Here is a 20058-nt window from a genome sequence, read left to right as displayed (position 1 = left end):
AGAAATCAGTCCTCCAAAGTAGATGGGAAAGTCTCTGCTTACTAAGACCCCTTTTATAGTTCATTTCTCCATTACTTCAGTGCTTGGAGCTTTTTAGAACTAGAAATACATGTACAATTTTCCCTTTTTAGGACGAATGTCAGTACTTTAAAAGTTCGGTAGAATAAATGTTCCATTTCTAGTCATCATTTTAATTACTCAGGAACACAGACTGTAAAACAAAAGACAGAGACATTTTGGGGAGGGGTAAAGAAGGAAAGGACTTTGGTCTCTGAGATGATCCTAAAGCCTTTCTTTGTGTACTTGTAACTTGTTGACAGAATGAAAGAAGAGTCTGAATGCCATATTTATGTCACTTTTTTCCAAGTCCCTCCTCATACACCCACCCAACAGAACCATGCCCAACTCAGCTCCCTGAACCTTTGAGCAGAGTAGAGGCTGCAGGTGCACTCTTTGAACTCACCATTTTTCAAAGAAACTGAAAATTTCTAGTGAGTTCCTGAGCCTCCATGGAATTATGTACATACCAATTCTCTGAAAACAAAGAAATCTGGATATTATCAGCATAGAACAAAGTTTTTCAGGATCAGACTTCAGTTCTGTTCACTTTTTTAGTTACATGTGGAATTTTCTTCTAAATTACCTCATCCAAAAGCCATTGAAGTGAATGGGAAAAACTCATGCTGACCTGAACAATTCTTATACCATTAGGACCTATAAAAAGTTATATTTATATTGCTTTTCTTTAACTTCAGCAGCAACCTGACTGGGAGCTCTGCAGCCTGCTACACACACAGCACCACATTAGGACAATTGCTCTTGGCTGGAATAGATAAATGTGAAAGCTTTTCTGAAATCAAACACATGGAAAATACTATGAAACTATTGAAAACCTTTTAAAATGCATAATTGAATCAACAAAAACCATTTCCCCACATTAACTGAGAAAAAGACAGCGTATTCACTTGATTTTTAAAACAGCAAACTGTAAAAGAAATGTGCTGAATTGTACAAGGAATGCGTTGAATAAATATTTCACCCATTTAACAACAAAAATGGAACATGTCTTGATAATCCTTTGCTTAACTGCTGCCCTGTTTATTCAATATTCCCCAAAGTTAATGCATAACATGCTAAAATGATTACACCGTCTTGACCTTGCAGCTCCATTTTATTCTCCAGACTATTTCATAAATTTGGGAGACAGGGCAGGATCACTGGGGTTCATACAAGCAGTGCACACCTGCAGAAGAACACTGTGACCCCCAAGTTTCCCCCCATTCTTGTCATCACACTATAAGGAATGGCTGTGCAGATCTGCCTGACAAGGACTCCTAGGACTACAAACATGGAACTCAAACAAAATAATTTCCTTGTGAAGCTGTAAAATACATCTGCTCAGAGCATCTGATCCTGCATGGCTCTGCTCCAAAAGGAATCTATAACCAAACAGAACAGATTAAGGAAAATTCAGACTAAGACTAATTTTTTGTATCCCCAGAGGTGTAGGAATAAGGACAGGATGCCTTCTTTTCATTGGTGTTTTGCTACAAAGAATTCAAAGGAAGTTAAAATGTTGATTCAACAGCAAAGGCAATTTTTTTGAGTGAAATTTTGTCTCTGGAGCTTAATGGAGGACTTTTCCCATGGACAACAGGAGTCAGCAGACAATAGCAGCAAACAAGACTAAAGCCCCCCAAAGCTCAGCACTCATTATGCAGTAACAGTTACTTGGACACAGCAACCATCCACTGCAGTGTGGGAGGGGTAACAGTCAACATCTTCATTTGTCTCCATTCTCTCCCTTATCCTGGCACACACAGCCTACAAAAGATGGGGTGCTACAAAGTGAAATGGAAATTCCAAAAGAGTTTTTTAATCCTTCCACTGGGTAGGACTATAGGTTGCCACAAAACCTTTAGGAGAACTGACAGAAAAGAGGAATCAGCATTATATTTATTTCTTATTCATACATGGTAGAGGTTTTGCTGCTGAGAAAGCTGTGCTAGATCCAAAACAGAGGGCTCAGAAAAGATGGAGAAAAACCCCCTGGAACTGCCAGGGCAGGTTAAATTCTCAATGTATGTTAATTTAAAGCAACTTTGCTCAATGCTAATTTTCACTCCTGGATAATCACATCCAAAACCACACCTTAGTAGGCCTCTGTTTCCAGGGTGTTCTCTTGCCCACCTTTACACAACTCAGACTGCTCCCCAAATCAAAGGGATCCAAATCCTCAGCTGTCCTCTTGCAGCAAGTTTTAGGCTGTTCTGCACAGCCACTGGACACAATGAAGCTATGTAAGAAGCACATCAGGACTGGTACAGATTGATTACATGAGCTCATATATTGTTGACTCATGTAGCCCACTTATTGCAGACTTTGACAGCCAAGTCAAAGAGAGAATGTTGTGATAAAGCTACCAAGTACTCAATACCAATAGCTTGTGTTTTGTGGATCAAAGCATTCCACTGATTGCATTTTATGGGGTGGAGGTGTTTGTTTTTAATTCATTTCTGAATATTGGATGTCTGCATCTTGTTTCAAGGGACACTAATAGATAAAACAGACAAATTTTATCAAAGTATCTGTACCACTCACTGCTACACATGCTTTGCAAATAACAAATCTTCCTACTACATTCTGTTCTAGCCTAAGAATCTTCAGCACCACACAATCTGGATACAATTTTCTTGCTACATCTGAGCCTGAAAGCCACAACATCCGTCCTTAACTTTCTGCTCCAACCAAAAGAACTAAAAAGTGTGCTTTGAAATGAGGGCATCATTCTTCCTGGGACATTTCCCTAACTCACAATTAATGCAGCTGGATAGGTCAGATTATCTAAATCACACCAGTAAATATTGGTCACCTGGACACAGAGGGCAGTGTCTTGCAGCAAACCTGCATTTATCTGAGGCTGTAAGAATAGGACAGATATGACCTGTCTGCTTTCTCTCACTTCCCTGTCTTACAAATACATTCTGTTTAGATGGTTTATCTTCCACTGAACTTCAGAGCGTCTTGAATTTACAGCTGAATGACAACATTTGATGGATGTATTTCCCATTTTCCTAAAGGTACTAACAACATTTCCAATTCTTGAGGCTCATCCAGGTGTCCATCTATAAACACTCACTTCTTGCTCTCACCATTCTTTAACCCACTTTCCCCTCCAAACAGCAAGTAGAAAAGTGTTTCTATTAAATTAAAGTATGCACAATGAATTAAAACATTGCATGTGGTGCATGTGATCTATTACAGGGAAATGGCTCATTTCAGTCACCAGAGTATGGTGGGCCCTGCTTAAAATAGTACACTTAAAAATACATATGCATTATTAATTATTGTAACAAACCACAGAATCAAAGGTAAAAGCCAGGCTCTACTAACACTAAGCTTCTTACAAATGCAAATCAAAATATGTATATTGATAAAATTATACAGAAAGAATAATTATAAAAGGTAAGTTGCCATGTGGAAGCACTAGGTTTCCATATACATAAATATCTCAGCAATTTTTTTTATTAAAGCTTTCTATAGAAGTAGTTACATATTTCAGTAATGCACAGGATATTTACAATTTCCAGGTCAAGCTCAACACAACAGATGTTCAGGAAGCAGATTTATAGATGAAGTCAAAGAAATGCCTCAGATACTTTACCACAACCATACTTATAAAAATGCAAACTTCCATGTGCTTTCTCTTGTGATCCATTCACAAACCAGCAATAAATAAAGGGGAAAACAGGGACATAGCATAAGTGAACTTCTTGTTCTGCATCTGAATGAATTCTAATCTCATAAGTGAGTAATATTTCAAAAACATTTCTGTTAAAAGTGAAATAGGATGTTCAGTATTTGCGAAGAATGGATATTTCACTGCATCACAAAGGATTTCCACTGAGTCTGAAGGAAATCAGAGATCATATTCCAACAGAATTCAAGAGGGATTTTATGCCTATAGTGCCTAAGCTCTTGTCACTAATTACAGGTATGTGCTTCAGGAAGTCTTGTATCTATCATTATGGAAATAGGCACTATTTCAGTTGTAACAAATCAATAAATTAAAAAAAACCCCTATCTACTTGTTACATTTCAAGTCTCCCAAAACTGTCTGATGCCTCATTGATGAATCTGTCTGCCTACAGCATTTCACCTAAAACACGAAAAGCAAAACCAAATTGTCTTAGGAAATAAAGTGCATGCAATTAAAGTACATGCACTGTAAAGAACAACCAGCCACAGATTGGAATAGAAGCAAACAAGAAATTTCTAACAGGTGGAGGCAAAAGAGAAGCAGAGAAGTATGGTCTGCTGCAATGAGAAATGAAGACTTCAAGCAACTGCCTCATTGAATATAATAACTTGCAGCTGGGTGAACTGCAGCACAGCTGGGTTATTTCCAGAGATACTGTGTATAGATTCCTGGTATATATGCATATATACATATATAGTTGCAAGATATATGTATATCTGTATGTCCACTAACTAGAAGTAAGTTGCTTGAGAAAGTATAAATATAACAGTAAGATGACTTCTTGTCCTCTGGGTGGAAACATTAGGTTGTCCAAGAATTGCACACAAAGCTGAGAGAATATAGGTCAGCACAGCCTCTCCTGAGCCCCAAGAGCTGGCAGTCACAAATCAGGGAAGGCCAGGCATTCAATAAACTGGGACTCAGTTATCTTTGGGTCTCAAGGAGTGCACTGCCAAGGATCACAGGCACTCAGGAAACACACACCAGGACCCACCTTCCTGACCCTACACAACAATCAATTCTCTGAGTACTCTAAACTGAAGTTCCACTTCCAGTTAACATAAACAGATGACACAAATATTAGATTTCTCCATATATATTAACCCATACAGTGTTTCTAGAATGGTTTCATACCAAGATGTAATGAACTCCAGCAATGGACACTGAACTAATAATGTGCATATAAACAATATATATCTATAATTTGTTTATAAACATACCTCACAATTCTAAGAGGAGAAAAAAAAAACACACTAAACCACCAAATACAGGCACAATATATTCAGGCTTGGCCTTGGAACAGCTTTCTGCTGTTCCATTGCGGAATGGAAAATATTCCACAAACATCTTATTGATGAGACTTGAGAAGTGAATAAATGGTCTCCTCTCAAGCCCTTATACCCTTATGGTCTGCACAAAGCCCAGGCAACTGAGCTACAAGCCTGAAAGATCAGCATAACTGCTGTGTGCCTACAGCTGACTGTGCAGGATCCACAAGCAGCTTCTGCATTGTCCTGGTAACTGCACTCCCTGTACCAGCCCTCTCTGACTCCTGAAGTGCTTGATGCACCTCACAGCACCTGACCAAGATTTTTAAGACATCTTAGGCTTTTATTCCATTTTATAATTACTTAAATCATATTAATGTATAATATATTATCAGACCTCATTCAGTGTCTTCAGTGTCATCAATTGCCAGCAAACTCAAGAAATTCCTTAGCAACTTTAACATCTTGAGTTGGGCTACTACATTTTGATCTCTACTTTGTTATTCAAAATACGTGAAACCTGTTGCTAAAAATCCAGCAAGAGAAAAACACAAATCAATAAATGCAGCAGCTTTGCATTACTTTTCAGTCTCCATCTTAATACCCAAACTGATTCATACTAAATCTTAAATACCTCTTGTCTGACACAAAGTATTGAAGTTGCAGAATTTACTAGACACTTGTAGAAGCTATAAATTTCATTTTCTTCAGAGCTTATATTCATCCCAGCTGTAGCAGCAGACATCTCTAGCTAGAAGTCAGCTTACTAGAAGGTATTTGAAGACAAAAGTGAACTGACAAATGATTTTGCAGCATGTACAGATTGACCTGTACAGTGAGTTCTCCTCTGAACACAGCACAGTCTTCAGGATGGAGTATTGACATGAGTGTCATTTGGAGAAAAGAGTACCATTGAAGTTCAGCATGAAAAACCACACTGACCAAACATCCCTCCATTCATTCAATGCTTGGATTCTGATACATTTCAAGTAAAGAGAAGCCAGCTGAAACTGCCTCCTGGCCTGTCATAAGGCTGGGTGCTGATTCCTGGCCCTGTCAGCCTCTCTTGCCCCAGCTGATTTTCAATCACTCTTTTTGGTGCTCATCAGTAGTTAAGTCTGGCAACAACAACACTGGGGGACACATTTTTCCCCCCACAGAAAATGCAGCAGTGACATCAGTGCCATTTGACACACCCTGCTTTCAGCTACAGGAATTTTCATTCCAGCTGAAACTCAGCCTGACTCCCACTCTGCTCCCAGGAGCAGCGTGGCGTTACAGGCTCTGCAACAGCCCCTGACTCTCGGCACCAAGCAGAACAGGGAGGTCACAGGAGCAAGGCAGGCCTGAGAGTCAGAAGGAAGGAATGGAAGAAAGGCTGTCGTGCCTTGCAGAGCTCCTGCTGCCTGCCAGAGCCAGCTGTGCCCGGAGCACCCAGCGGGAACAGGACCGCTCCGGGAAGGGACGGGGCCGCTCCGCGCAGCCCTCCAGCCTCCAGGCCTGGCTGCCAGCAGCGAGCTCTTAAGCTGCTCCCGAGATCTAAGAGTGGCTCTGCTCCTAGAAACTCGGCAGGCTTCATGCAGCACTTTGAGCCAAAGACATCTTGACTCTACCAAGTGGAACTGAATCAAGTGTACAGACACCGCTGGGATGATCCCTGAGCCACGTCCCCGCTCCTGCTATTGCCTGCAGAGCCAACATGCAGTCAGCCCCAACACAAGGCACAGCTGCACATGTAAAATCACACAGGCAGTGGGAACAGCCAGCATTCCTGGGGAATAAATGGCCTGCCCTGCAAACAAGTGCAGTCACCTGAAAGCGGAGCTCTGAAACTAGAATTGATTTATTTACAACAAACAGCAAACCAAAGCATCATTTGGAGTCTGTGCTTGGTCAAGTATGCATTTTAGAAAACTTTCCATTAAAAATTCACTGTGAAATAACAAAACAAACAAAAAAATTAATAGAATTATTTCCATTTAAACCTAACATTTCCTTTACTTTGAGGGAAGAGCCTCAATATCTGTTAGGAGTAAATAATGTCTGACTTTCAGTGGACCAAGCTCTGATTTGCAAAAAAACTATTTTTCTCTAAGAAAACGAAATTGCTCAAATGCTGCAGTATTTTTCTCCTTGTCATTTCCTTGACTTAGAAGGAAGAAAAAAGCCAAGTCCCCAAAGAATACATTTTTAGCTCTTTCAAGTTTTACACACTTGGGGAGCAGCCCTGACTGGTCACCATTCTGAAGAGCAACCAGGCCAGTAAAGCCCAAGGTCCCTGCAGGACCCTGCAGAGAGCAGAGCTCACAGTGCCTGTGCCTGCACAGGTGTAACTCTACCAGCTGGAACAGAAACCCAGGGCTGGCTGGGACTGCTGCTTAAAGGGCTGTTTATTACACATACCTGGCTGACATTTTCAAACACAAGCCAAAGCAAGAGGGTCTGCAGCTGACTGGGATTTTTTGCAGTTGTTGATTTGAAAATACTGCATTTGATGATGAATTTTGGATTTACGAGACTATCCAGGTATCCTCCTGAAGACAAAATATCAGGTACAAGTTCTCCTGGAGAGGATTTTATTCCATACTTAACCTTATAGAGAATTTCTGACAAAAAAGTCTGCAGCTGTCTCCCTCCTTTCAACAAAAGCAGCCATTTTTCACCAAGAGAGACTCCTGTGGCCCGATCCCCACAATTACCCTTTTCAATCCACCAATAGGTTCTCTCTTTTAAATAGATTCTTTTATCCAGCCATCAAAGGGTTATGAATTTTTCATCACAATTGAAAATGAAAGTTAACTGAATTAGAATTTCAAACTAAAAGAGTTCAATTATCAGTATGATTAAAACATTCATTATTTCTTTAGAGTAAACTTCCTTACAGGTGTTATGGTTACATCACTGTGTTTTCCCTCTGCCACAACTGGATCATTCTTCTCAAATCCTGCCCTTAAATTCATCACGTGTTATTGGTTCTCACACACAAACTAGGTTTTTTCCTTAAATACTCTACATTCAGAGGGTTTATAGTTCCTCTAATATGAATTTTTTAATGAAGATAAACGTTTCTGTTGGAGCAGCAGCAGATAAAATGGGTCAGAAATGCAGCTGCACCAATCTGAACAGGGGAGAAATAAAAATATGCGTATTTTTTTAAAAACAACAATAATCACACTTAACTCACCAGCAAGACAGTGCTGTGAATTACAGTTTAACTGCCCTTCTTGATCCAGTATAAACACTAGGAGCAAGCTGTACTATGCAGGGGAGGGAAAAAGAAATGATCATGGCATGTTCTAGATCCCCTGATTCATCTTTCCTGGCAAAAGATGGAGTGAGTCAAAGCTGCTGTGTAGGAAGCAAGGAGAGGGAGGTGGGCTGAGCTGGCTCAGCACTGGCTGGGTCTTCTCAACTGGGGTTTGAAAAGGGCTGCATCAAAGCTAATACACCATAACTCTTCAGGGCCACCTTGCAGAAGCAATGCTGCCTGCAGAATGCACCTTCAGCCGTGTGCTTGCTGGGGTTCCTGGCTCCTTGCTCTGCCTAAATGTGTGGTACAAAGTGCCAGAGTTGTACAGCTCTGAAACTTCCTTTTCACAAAAACAAACGTGGCTTAACTAGAAACAGCATACACTGTTCATAATTGGAGATAAAGAGGTGCAGCTCTGCCACTCCTCACTTTGCCCACAGTAGATAAGACCACGACTGAGACATTAGAAACAACCATTATCAGATCTAACTGGGTGTCAGATATAAACCTACCTTCACTGACTCACGTTCAGTTGTAAAAATAGGTAACATCAGCTGTGGATCAAAGCTGCCTGATGGCTCCCACTAGGTAAAAATCACATCTGCCTTTCCAAAACACAATCTTTATAATAATGCAAAACCAAGTTGTTTTCCCTTACCTTCTGCAAAAGGTTCCCATTCATAAAATCGACCCATAAATGGCTTGTTATTGTATGATGCACACTGTACCTCTCTAATATTCCTGCTGCTTTCAGGACACATCTGTTTAGATTAAAAACAAAAAGAAGTAGCATTATAATCAACAGCAAAGTTATTTTTGCCTTCCTATTAATGAACTTAGAAGGTTAGTGAAGGCATTGCAAAATTCTAATCCAGGTGAATGATATAAACATCAGGAGACCTTAAAAACAGGTAACAAGCTGTGCTGTTAACTAACAGTATCAAAAGTGCCTGTTGAAGAAAATTAATTTGTGAAGTTAATGCAGCAACAGTTTTATTTAAAAAAAAAATAAAGCTTCTATTGAGCTGTCATTTTCCTCAGCAACAGCACAACACTTCAAGATAAATTCAATATTAGATTAGAATTACTTCCTTTTCACAACAGCTTCACATTTTTCATCATTAACTTTTTGGGCTCAGATTCAACAGAGCTGAAACACTCAACTTACATCCTTCCATAACTTATTAAAAGTTGACCACAGCAGCAGCTTATTCTCATCCAATATCATATTTCCACTTTTCCTTTTGTATTTCTACATGCTGTTATAGCAGTCACTGCATGACTTTGCATTTCAAGGCATGCCTTCAGACCCTGAGCTCCTGCAACTAAGGAGTTGGCACAGGAGTTTTGCAACTAAAGAGCTGCTTCTGTACAAGCACGTGTGCACACACAGGTATTGAGGCAGGACAGGTTTTACAGGTGGAAGTGGCATCCTTCCTTAGGTCACCTGCAATGCACACCTTTGGCAGACCAGCCTTGTTTGCATGTGAAGTAGATTCCAAAAGCAAATACAAGTTAAATGCTTAATGACTTTGTTCTGCCTGAATCCTCACTGCAGTTACAGCAAAGTTTACTCTGTGTGTGGGCACAAACAAAGGGGAGAAAGGCTTCTACCAAATGCAGGGGGTTAATTAGAACAATTTCTATGCCTGGACAAAACAGGCAAGGCTTTGGGCATAGATGCATTTTTTGGCATAGCCTTTAGATAATAAAAATTACTACTAAAAATACTACTCAAAACCAGTAGAATTCACATTAAGTACTTGACTAGAACAGCAGAATATTTTTTCTAGATGACAGATTTCAAGGGAAAGCTAGAGATAACATTATATGAAAACAGCATGGCTAAATAACTGTGTTTTGAAAGGGAACAGAAGACAGTCACTAAGAACAACTCTTGGTGCAACTGCAAGTCAGTTCTCTTATGCCTGCATAGTAGGAAAGACTGGTTGTCTGCTGGGGAAGCCAGGCACATCAGAGGTCCCAGAGGAGTTCTTGCTTCGTATCCATCATCTCCCTAAGAAGATGCTTGTAACTGGATCAAAGGGACCTCAAAGTCAAGAGTTTGCAAGTGGACTATAAACTGTACCAAAGACATACCCGGGGGAAGGTTCATGGACTACTTTATCTTCTACTAAAATCATGGTAACAAATCTTCTAGAATAAACACTGTTTCTGGCCAAGCAGCCATCTGTGCTTCTTCGCCCACCCTTCTGAGATCTCCAAGTGCATGCAAATACTGCTTTCCTCAACAAACCCTCTAATAAAAATCAAAATAAAAGCACAACCCCCCCCCAAAAAAACCAAAAACAAACAAACAAAAAGCCTTCCCTGAAAATAGGACCACGAACCACCACATTGGAAGGGTGGGACTAAAAGCCTTTCTAGTGCCAAATGCAGAAAGCAAAGCTAAATTCCCACAACTGAAGCACAGCTCCTTCTGTGTGTGGCACAGCAATGCAGAACATTTATTCACCACAACCACCATCCAAGGCAAGGAAATGTATTTTTCATGGAAACCAATTATTGCACATATCCTAAAGATGAAGGGACAGAACCTGAGCTGGCATAAATTAAGGTCACTACACTAAATTACAGCAGAACAAACATCAGTTTGTGCCAGCCAAGAAGGCAGCCTGAAGGGTTTCTTTCTGGAATGCTTTTCCCTTTTTTTTGGCACACGTTTTCAACCAGTCTATTGTGAAGTTTAGTTGCTTCTTGTGTTTCCTTTTCTGACCCTTGAGCTCATGCTCTCATGTACCAGTATTTCTGGCTCATAAACCATTTCCTGTACACCCTGCTCATACCAACTGCAGGCAATGCATGAGCAAAAATATCAAAATATTCATTGCTGTTGCCAACAAATAGTGACACCCATCCCTTCTAAGATCCTTTTCATATAGCTACAATTTCTGTTTTTAAACTTACTGCCCACAAGACAGAGACCTCAGTGCTTTAAAGCAGGACCAAGGACAGACAAATACACTGAACTCTGTGTGGATCAAGCAAAAATCAGAAGAACAGGCTAACTCAGAACATCCCTGCTAGTTTAGAAGCCCAACTCAGTTGCCCTTCCTTCATTTCATTCATCAAGGTTTAATTGCAATATAAAATTTTGAGGAAAATTTTGAGCAATCTGATCTGCAAAAACACCTTACTTTGTTCTTGATACAGATTATATTTATTTATATTTTCAATGTCTTCTAAAATATTCTTTAGCTATGAAGTACAAGTAGACAAAATTACTGCAGTCCATGAATCACCAAGGCTCAAGAGTTCTATTATACTCTACATATATCCTAGTTAACATCTACACACCATTTACCAACCCCGCCTAAATTGTTAATGCACAGCCAAATGCAATGGCAGTTTTATGCTACCTATAGCTCAGCCTCCCTGAAAACAAAATCCTTGAGCCTTTCCCAGAAGACCTAAGAGTGCCAGGCACTTTCTCTTGGCCTCTCTGGCTTTTTAGCACTTTTGTAGGCAGAAAATCACTACAATAAAAAGAATTACCCTGTACAATGAAAAGTGAAGTTTCAGTATAGGGACTCCTGTAGATCCTCATGTTTTATTTATTCCCTGAGAGTACAAGCTATTTTTACACTTCCATTTAATTACTATTTCTGTCATATCTAGCTTGACTAAAACTCCTAAAATACAGCAACAAGCATCTGTGAGGAGAAGATGGCAAGCCCAAAGCCAGCTCCTACTTCCAATTTCTAACAGTTGTCCCTTCCTGGGTTCACCATGGGCTTCCCAGCTGCCACAGGAGAAGTGGGGCAGGCAGGACACAGCCCTGGGGCTGCAGCACCACCCCACAGCTGCACCAGGAGAAGTGGGGCAGGCAGGACACAGCCCTGGGGCTGCAGCACCACCCCACAGCTGCACCAGGAGAAGTGGGGCAGGCAGGACACAGCCCTGGGGCTGCAGCATCACCCCACAGCTCCGCTGGCCAAGGGCAGTGTGCTGGAACCAGCAGGCACATTGGCATGGCTGCAGGTGAAGAATGTTCTCTGGCTAAGCCAGACTGCTAGGATTTAAACAGCCCACATCTCTTTCCAAAATTTCCCAGAGACTTTTGGAATGAACTTTGCTGTAATATTTAACTTACTGTGTGATTCTCCTTCGGTTTCCCCTCAGTGACATCAAGGCATTAAAATCGCGCTGCCTGCTGGAGACTTGAAAACAGTGTTTGGGTAAACAAAATGCTGACTTTGATTCAGGGTTTTGTTAGTGACAGATCTGGAATTGCTTTTTTTTTCCCTCAAAAACTTTGTCCTGTGATTACTAAGGGAGTTATTAAGGGAGTCCTTTTTAAGACTAGGGAGGCCAAAGTAGCAAAAAATATACTTTGCATCCAGTAAGATAAATCTCAGATTCCTTTGTGTAGAGGCAGATATAAATTATCTAGAAATACATACTCTCTGCTGGGAGAGGGTTTTTAAATTATTGTTCTTTCAGCTCTGTAAAATTAGATACAGCATTTAGAATGCATAATTTTGTATGTTTTTAGATGATCTTTCTCCTACTTCAACTATGCTGCTTGGACAACACAATGACGTAAATTTAGCATGTGAGGCTGCGCTCAGCAAAGTGCACAGTGCCTTCACAAAGTGCTGGATATTGTTATTTTCACACAGGGTAAGGCATCTCAGAGATGACCTGCTAATACAGTTAAAACAAAGAAACCACCCTGCTAGCTTTTTAGCTTTTGGTTAACATTTGAAAAGCACACTTTCTAACAAATCCTTGACACTTGGTTTAATTAAAGAAGTGCTGGCAAAACACCAGAAAGTTATCAGTCTGCCAGCTGTGGGCTCACATCTGCCATTAGCAAAGCTGTGTCAAAGCTGTGCTGAGATAACACTTCTGGAAATGTGTAAAGGGCTGATTTGGTCCTGAAACCACCTCTACAGGCAATTAAAACATTGACTAAGATTTTTGGCAATGTTTCATTCTTATGACCTATAGTAACTGGCAAATGCTTTTTCCAAAGCCCCACATCCCTTCTTGATTCTCTAGGTTCAGATATAATTCATAACTAATATTTTCTCTGTGTGCAATACTACATATTCAATTAAGTCCAAATAATCTAGTTGTACTCTTGTTTTCATTTTTGAAGTGGTTCTATAGAACCACTTCATTCAATCTTTGAAATCCCAAAGGAAAAACACATCTCCAAAGAAAAATAATTTAAATACTTGCTTCTTGAACAGTAGTCTGAAAATTGTTCTTTCCTTTGCAGAGCTTACTCTTAAATGTATTGTGTCCTTCAATGTGCATAGTCTATAAATTCCAGTTCTTTACACAACAAGCCACCACATCTGCAGTGAACTTTGAACTTCTGCTCTGAACTGCTGGTGTCTTGTTTCTCCTGAAACCTACAGATGTTCCAAGTCCAGGTAAGAAAGTGGAATGCAGGGTCCTTCAAATGTTAATTTTCCAGCTAAAATGTTTCTCTTTGCATAGCCAAGGACTGTGCTTCCCATATAGGTAGTACCTCAAATCACGGCAACCTAGTTCTGTCCAGCTGAACACACTGGAAAGAGAAAGGATCCATTTAAAATCCTGGAGACACTTATTTCCCCATAAGTTCTAATTTTATAAAATGGTAAGAGAACATAAAGACAACTGTCTGCCAACCAAAAAAAAAAAATTATATATAAGACATATTAAATATGTCTAGATATCTGTGGCACAAAATACCAGACACAATTCAAATGGAACTGATGCTCCTGAAAAAGCAAAATGTGCAAGAAACTTTAAAATGCATGTGAAGAACAGCTCTGCAGTAAAAATAGTGCTAGCCAGCTCTGGTTACAGTGCACAGCCACAGACAGTGCTCTGTAAATGTCTGGCCTGACATGCAATGAGAATTTCCATCTGGGAATGCAGTGGTATCTGCACAAGTTTATGAGGAAGGAGCACCTGTACTGGCAGACTCTGCACTGCCTCAAGCCATGAATTTACACCTCTGTGTCTGCTGCAATGCAGACAAGCAGAGTAATGACAGTCCCTGTAAACTCCAATGTGCTTCACTAACCACAGACCCCAGGCCATGCAGAGCCCGTGGCAGCTACAGGGCATTTCAGCCTCTCTCTTCCCCCCCACTCCTTTCAAGAGTTGCCTGTCAGAGATGGTAAAGACCTTAGATGTGTGCACAATACAAAATCTGTTGTACCCAGATCCCATGCAGGGAGCAAGGAGCTTGTGTCTGGATCAAGGAAGATGGGTCCTGGCAGAGCTATGGGGTGCTTGCCTGCCCCAGCTACCTGTGGCTGCCACTGCCATGAGCCAGGGAGCTGCTGCCCTCTCAGCCTGCAACTCGAGAATGCTTTTTTCCATTAATATTTCAGCTTTGCAACAAGAAGGTCCTCTGAATTTAACTAGAAAAGTCTTTGAAATTCTACCCAAACCTGATCTTTATTAACTGCAATCTATCAGACACATAAGGCATGAATGCATAATGTGGCAAGTGCATCTATTACTGCTTTACGTTTTTTCCATTCTGTAGCACTTTACATCTGAAAATGCAGTCTGTCTAATAATGGGGAAGAAAGCTCAACCAAACAGATGGAAAAAGAAGTATTTCTGCTTAACTTCACAGGTTTGTGGCTTTTTTCTTTTTAAATTCTCACTGACAGATCCATCTGATTAAACTGAAATAACTTATTTTATTTCAGATTTACAGCACCTTGTAAAAGATTCAAGTCCAGCTTTGGTTTTAAATAAAATGTTAGTCACTCATCCATCCCACGCAAAGCATCTCCAATGATCTAATGTGCACAACTGGAAACATTTGGAACTACTAACTTAGAAGGGGCTAATCAAGGAGCTATAATAGAAAAATTAACAGTTCATTTCCTCAGCAATACCAAAAACGTGTCAAGGAAATACTCCGGTTATGTTTAATGCTGAAATTTTGCAAATGCTATTCCAAAAAAAACTAAGCAACCAACCAACCAAAAAATTCTGAGAAACAATAAATGGTTTCTATGAGATGGAAGTTGAGCAGTTAGAAAATGGAAGGCAAATGCTGGAAACAGAGCATGCTGGAACAGAGCATCATCTGCTGTAAAGCAATACACAAGTACATCCTGAAAGTCAGGCCTATGTCAACTCACACCTGCACACTGAAGACTGTTGCTAGTCATTTTTGATCCAGTAAAAGACCAGATGACTGGTCTTTTTAAAGTTGAGGTTTTTTTAAATAGAGTTACTACTTTACTGTCCCAAGTTTCTTTTAGTACCCAGGCCCCTGAGGAAACAGCTACTTCAGTATAGAGATTGGAGTTTACACAGAATATTCCTTCCATGCTCCCAGGCAAGCATCAAAAGCCTGCCATTTGCAACAGAAATCATAACTGCTTTGTACAGCTGCTGTTCCCACTCTCAGCAGTGGTATCACTTTTCTATATAAATATGCTGCATAAAAAATCCCACAGATACAAGAATCCTTTCAATCAAATACCTGTTTATAGAAACACTGCACAGTGCTCAAGGTGCCTAAACTGCAAGCTATTGCCTCATTTAATGGGAAATCAATGAAAAGCTACTTCTATTTCACACAATCTGATTCAAATGAAGAATGTCTTAACATGGCAGCTTTCAGCTTCATCATCTTGTAGTGTCTCATCTGTCTACATTATTCAAATACACCTGCAAAATGCAACATGTTTTATTAGTCCTTCTCAGAACATGGGAGGTTTATGTACTAAGAATAGTTGCTTTCATATACTAGCAATAGCCTTCTTTATACTAGAAATATCAGCCACTCCAAAACCCTCTCTGGAAGGCACCACAGTATCAGCCATGAAAGACCCTGAGACAAACTCATGCTTGGGCCATCTTTAGTAAAGTTTACAGACTTTAAGCAAAGTTGATGTAACTAGTCCTCATAGTTTGTAGAAAATTATGCCACTCTGATAAAACACTACTCTAGGATTTCCAGCAGTATTTTAATACATTTTTATAAAGTATTGCTCTTGGAGCTGCCTGCTCTCTCTGGGGAGTAGTTTTTATGTGACTCTCTTTCTACCAGCTTCAGCAGTGGGCAGGAGCAATCCTCCAGCAGTTTTCTCTATGAAAGCCCAATCAACTTCAATGGAAACTCAATTTCATGCATTCCATTTAAATGACTGCTCTTTGTGTGGGAGGAGGCACTACCTGAATGGTTCTGGCAGGAGGACCAAAAGTTTAAGAAGTTTCTGATTGGTATTACCACAATAATCTACTTTTTAATTAAAAATTCATACTGCAGCAGTAATCACAATATTTTTAGAGAGCCAGCTCTAGTCTAAGTAAAAACCAGGCAACAGAAATGTCAACGTGGTGCTACATGAGACAGAAACATACAAGCAAATGTAAGCTGTTTTTACAACCAGGGGGAATTTGAAATAAGTCTGTTGGGACAATTTATTTTGTTCGTTTGTGTTAGAAAAAAAAAAAAAAACCTAGGATGTGAAACAATTTGTTTTCCACAAAAAGTGAACACCTTTAGAGCAATGTAAATGCAACTTAAAAACAACTTTGAGCTTGCAGGAACCCAGTCTGGAAACAGAAATTGCATCATTATTCAGATTTTAGAGTTCATGTTTCCATCAGAAATGAGTTTCTGATACAACACACAGTTAAACAGTTTCTGTGATATATTCTTTCCTCCTAGGTCATATACTTCAAAGAAAAAGAAAAAAGGCACTTCAAACCAACTGGCAGATACATTTGTCTTATTTTAGAATGGTTTAATATAGCTGCAGCTGGTAGCACTGTCCATTTACTGATGAGTTTGTCCAACTTTAGCCTCTCAGACTAAAACTTTCCACTCCTGTTATCTGTTTTAGTCTCTTTTTCTTTTTTTGACTGAAGCGTTTCATCCCAGAATGAGCCTGAAGGAAAACAAAAGGAAAAAGTGTTTTATTTTTTCCCATGCTGCCAACCTTCTGACTTTTTTTTTCCAAATGTAACTGCCTATTCTATTTTAATGAGTGAAATTATGTCAGCCAGGAAAATGGGTTTTTTGTCAAGAATGCTTTTTCTATGGAAATCCACTCAAGTATAGTCAGGCCACAAGAATTTTAAAAATAATGCTGATAATGTACTTTGTACACTTTCAATCAAAACCTGTTAAAGTTCTGCATCTAACCTGGAGGAACAATCTGTTCAAAAGTGTGCTCCATACCTGAGGCTCAAAGAGGCTGAGCAGCTTTCCAGCTGTTATTGGAAACTGCTCCTGAGGTCTGTAATAGGGCAAGGACCGAAAATGAAAACATCTCTCTTCTGCTCTTAATAACCACTTGAGCCAGTATCTAAAATGCATAGAATACTTCGGAAAAATAGATAAATTTGGGGACTGCCATTCAAGAGATGAGGCTGGATGAGCATGTTAGCTGAAGAAGGCACTAAGAAGAAGTGAAACTGGAAGAAACTTCAAAGAAGCAGGGAACTAAGTATAAAAATGAGAGACTGGAGGGAGAAGAGACGGGGAGGAAAGATGAAAAACATGAGACAAGGTACTAAGGAAGTGAGCAGTGTGACTGAGGAGAAAATACAGTGGGACAGCTCCAGGCAGAGGAAGGAGCAGAGATAGACTGTCTGTAGAAAGTGCAGAAACACCTGTGGTGAGAAAGACCCAAGCACACCCCAGCAAAGCATTTCACTGCCCTGTGGTACTCAGGAGAGCCAACTCCCTCTGCCAGTGCTACAGCTGCAATGATCTGATAAGTTCTGTGAATACTGATGCATCTCATGATGGCATTCTGCTTTTAAAGGCTTTTTTGTTTGTTTAAACACTATAAATTAAGTCACAGGGCCTTAAAAGAGTGTTTAATCTCAAATTGGAAGAGACTGTCCGTGCAATTACTGTATCACTTGGCTCTTGCTGCCTGTGAGGTCCTGCTCTCAATTCCATGATTGCATACCATTTTCCCCATATGACCTCTGACTCATTCAGTGTGCAGAATGGACTTACCCTGGGGAATGTTTAGCTGGAAGGGTTATTTACATAATCTCTGTCTCAATCACTGGAAAACCTGGTAGGTATAAATGGACATACAGAATAAGGAAAATGAAGGACAGTCTGCAGTTTCTGGAACAGCTACTCTACCAGTTTTGAGGGGAAAAAGGTCACCTATGGATGCAATTACTTAATCCAATCCTTTCTCAATTTGTGAACTATGTACTTTCTGTTTTGGGGGTCTGACTGAAAACCTCTGGACCTGTTTTACAGATGAGCTGCCAAATCATAATTACAGTTTTGGCAATGCAAATTTTACTTTGACTATTGCCAAGTGATAAATATGATATTGAACATGGGGGAAAATATTAAATTCAAACTACTTGACAAGCAGCACTAATTATGGAACACTTCTCTTAAACCTCATTCTTCCACAGGGCAGCTCCATTTCTTACAACATATTAGGTCTTGCTGTCACAGAGCAGCTTTGTGAATTTTAAAGCAAACACTGCAGTAATAGTATCAACAACTACTCCTTAGAGAAGCCTTTTTTTCTCACTTTCTGCAAGGAGCATTTTTAAGGCAGGGAGCCAAAGCATGAATAAAAAGAGAATAACATGGAGTAGTGCATCAGTCATAACTAAGCACTTGATCTATGCAGGGATTAATTAAATAGTTTTCTTAACACAAGAGTTATCAGAGGATTGCTCACAAAAGTTCTGAAAACTCTAAACCTCTGCAGGTTTGACTTTGTCCTTCTAATGGCATTTTGCAGCTCAAACTAAAACCTCACATCAACCAAAAAAACTGTCCTCAGAAAGTGACCCAAACTGAGGTCTCAAAAAAGCCATCAGGAAAAGCAGTATGTGGGTTGCCTGGCAACTTAGTGAATGCTGCAGCCAAAAGCCAAAGTTGGTTTGCAGAATGTGGCAGGGGATGTTTCCCTGGCCTCTTTCCCCTACAGATCACACAGTGCCTCCAACACTGCTTGACCAACACAGACATAACCAACACAGGATTGGTTTTTGCACCAATGTAAGTTGAGAGTTGGAAGATAAACAGCCTTACCAACTTATCACTAGGAAGAAGCTCTGTTTCACTAATTACACTTGTATGTCTCTACATGTGCAATGCGCTGCCCATGTTACATCTGGACAGACACCACAACTGATGAAGCAGATGAGACAGAGCACACCAGACTCGTTTGGGTTTTGTTGTTATTTTTTAATCTCACCACAATTTCAATTATTTCTGAGGTTTGCACTGTTCTGTAGGCAGTTGGCTCTTAATGTATCATATGCAAAAGGTTTGTTTACCTGCTCTGGGCACTGCAGGGCTTGCAGTGCCAGGTTTCTTCAGATCACCTCTGGGAGAAAGGCTTTGGACTTCCATCCCTAGTCTGTGGTTAGGCAAAGCAACACATGCTTTCCAGACATAATTTGACATTTATGTTTCCTAACTTTCTACACTTTCAAGTTTTGGAATTTGCAATTTGCTCTTTCCAAGCCCTGCTTAAAAATTCTAAAATTAGATACCAAAAAACTCCAAAACAAACAGACACCAACCAAACAAAACACCAAACCAAAATAAAACAAAACAAAATAATAACCAATGCCCCCCCTTTATCAAAACCCACAAAACTAAAACTAAAAATTTGACAGCACTGCTAACAGACAGTTTTTTCAGTATCCATAGCTTAACTTTGGCAGCTTCTCCTGCACTTCCTTCTTCCTCTACTTGCCTTGGTCAGTACTAGAGAGGACTGGGATTGTACTGGTGGTAGTTTCCCTGCAAGTTCCTGTATTCATGTAATGTACGTTCTTTT

General features: G+C 40.0%; 1 protein-coding gene across 4 annotated transcripts in view; it reads right to left on the bottom strand.

Moving 5' to 3' along the window:
- The window catches only part of THSD4 (thrombospondin type 1 domain containing 4), a 255165-nt gene that overhangs the window by 162265 nt on the left and 72842 nt on the right, over window positions 1-20058 (bottom strand). For all 4 annotated transcript variants that reach the window (XR_014616468.1, XR_014616469.1, XM_084214001.1 and 1 more), the window contains exon 6: window positions 8937-9039. Coding sequence is in view for 2 of the 4 variants with exons in the window: in XM_084214001.1 (XP_084070127.1) it covers window positions 8937-9039 (103 nt within the window). In the remaining 2 variants the exon portion in view is untranslated. The remainder of the gene's footprint in view (window positions 1-8936; window positions 9040-20058) is intronic.

This window comes from Fringilla coelebs, assembly GCF_963513975.1.
Source record: "Fringilla coelebs genome assembly, chromosome: 12".
Taxonomy (NCBI): Eukaryota; Metazoa; Chordata; class Aves; order Passeriformes; family Fringillidae; genus Fringilla; species Fringilla coelebs.
This window is presented reverse-complemented; position numbering and strand designations above follow the sequence as displayed.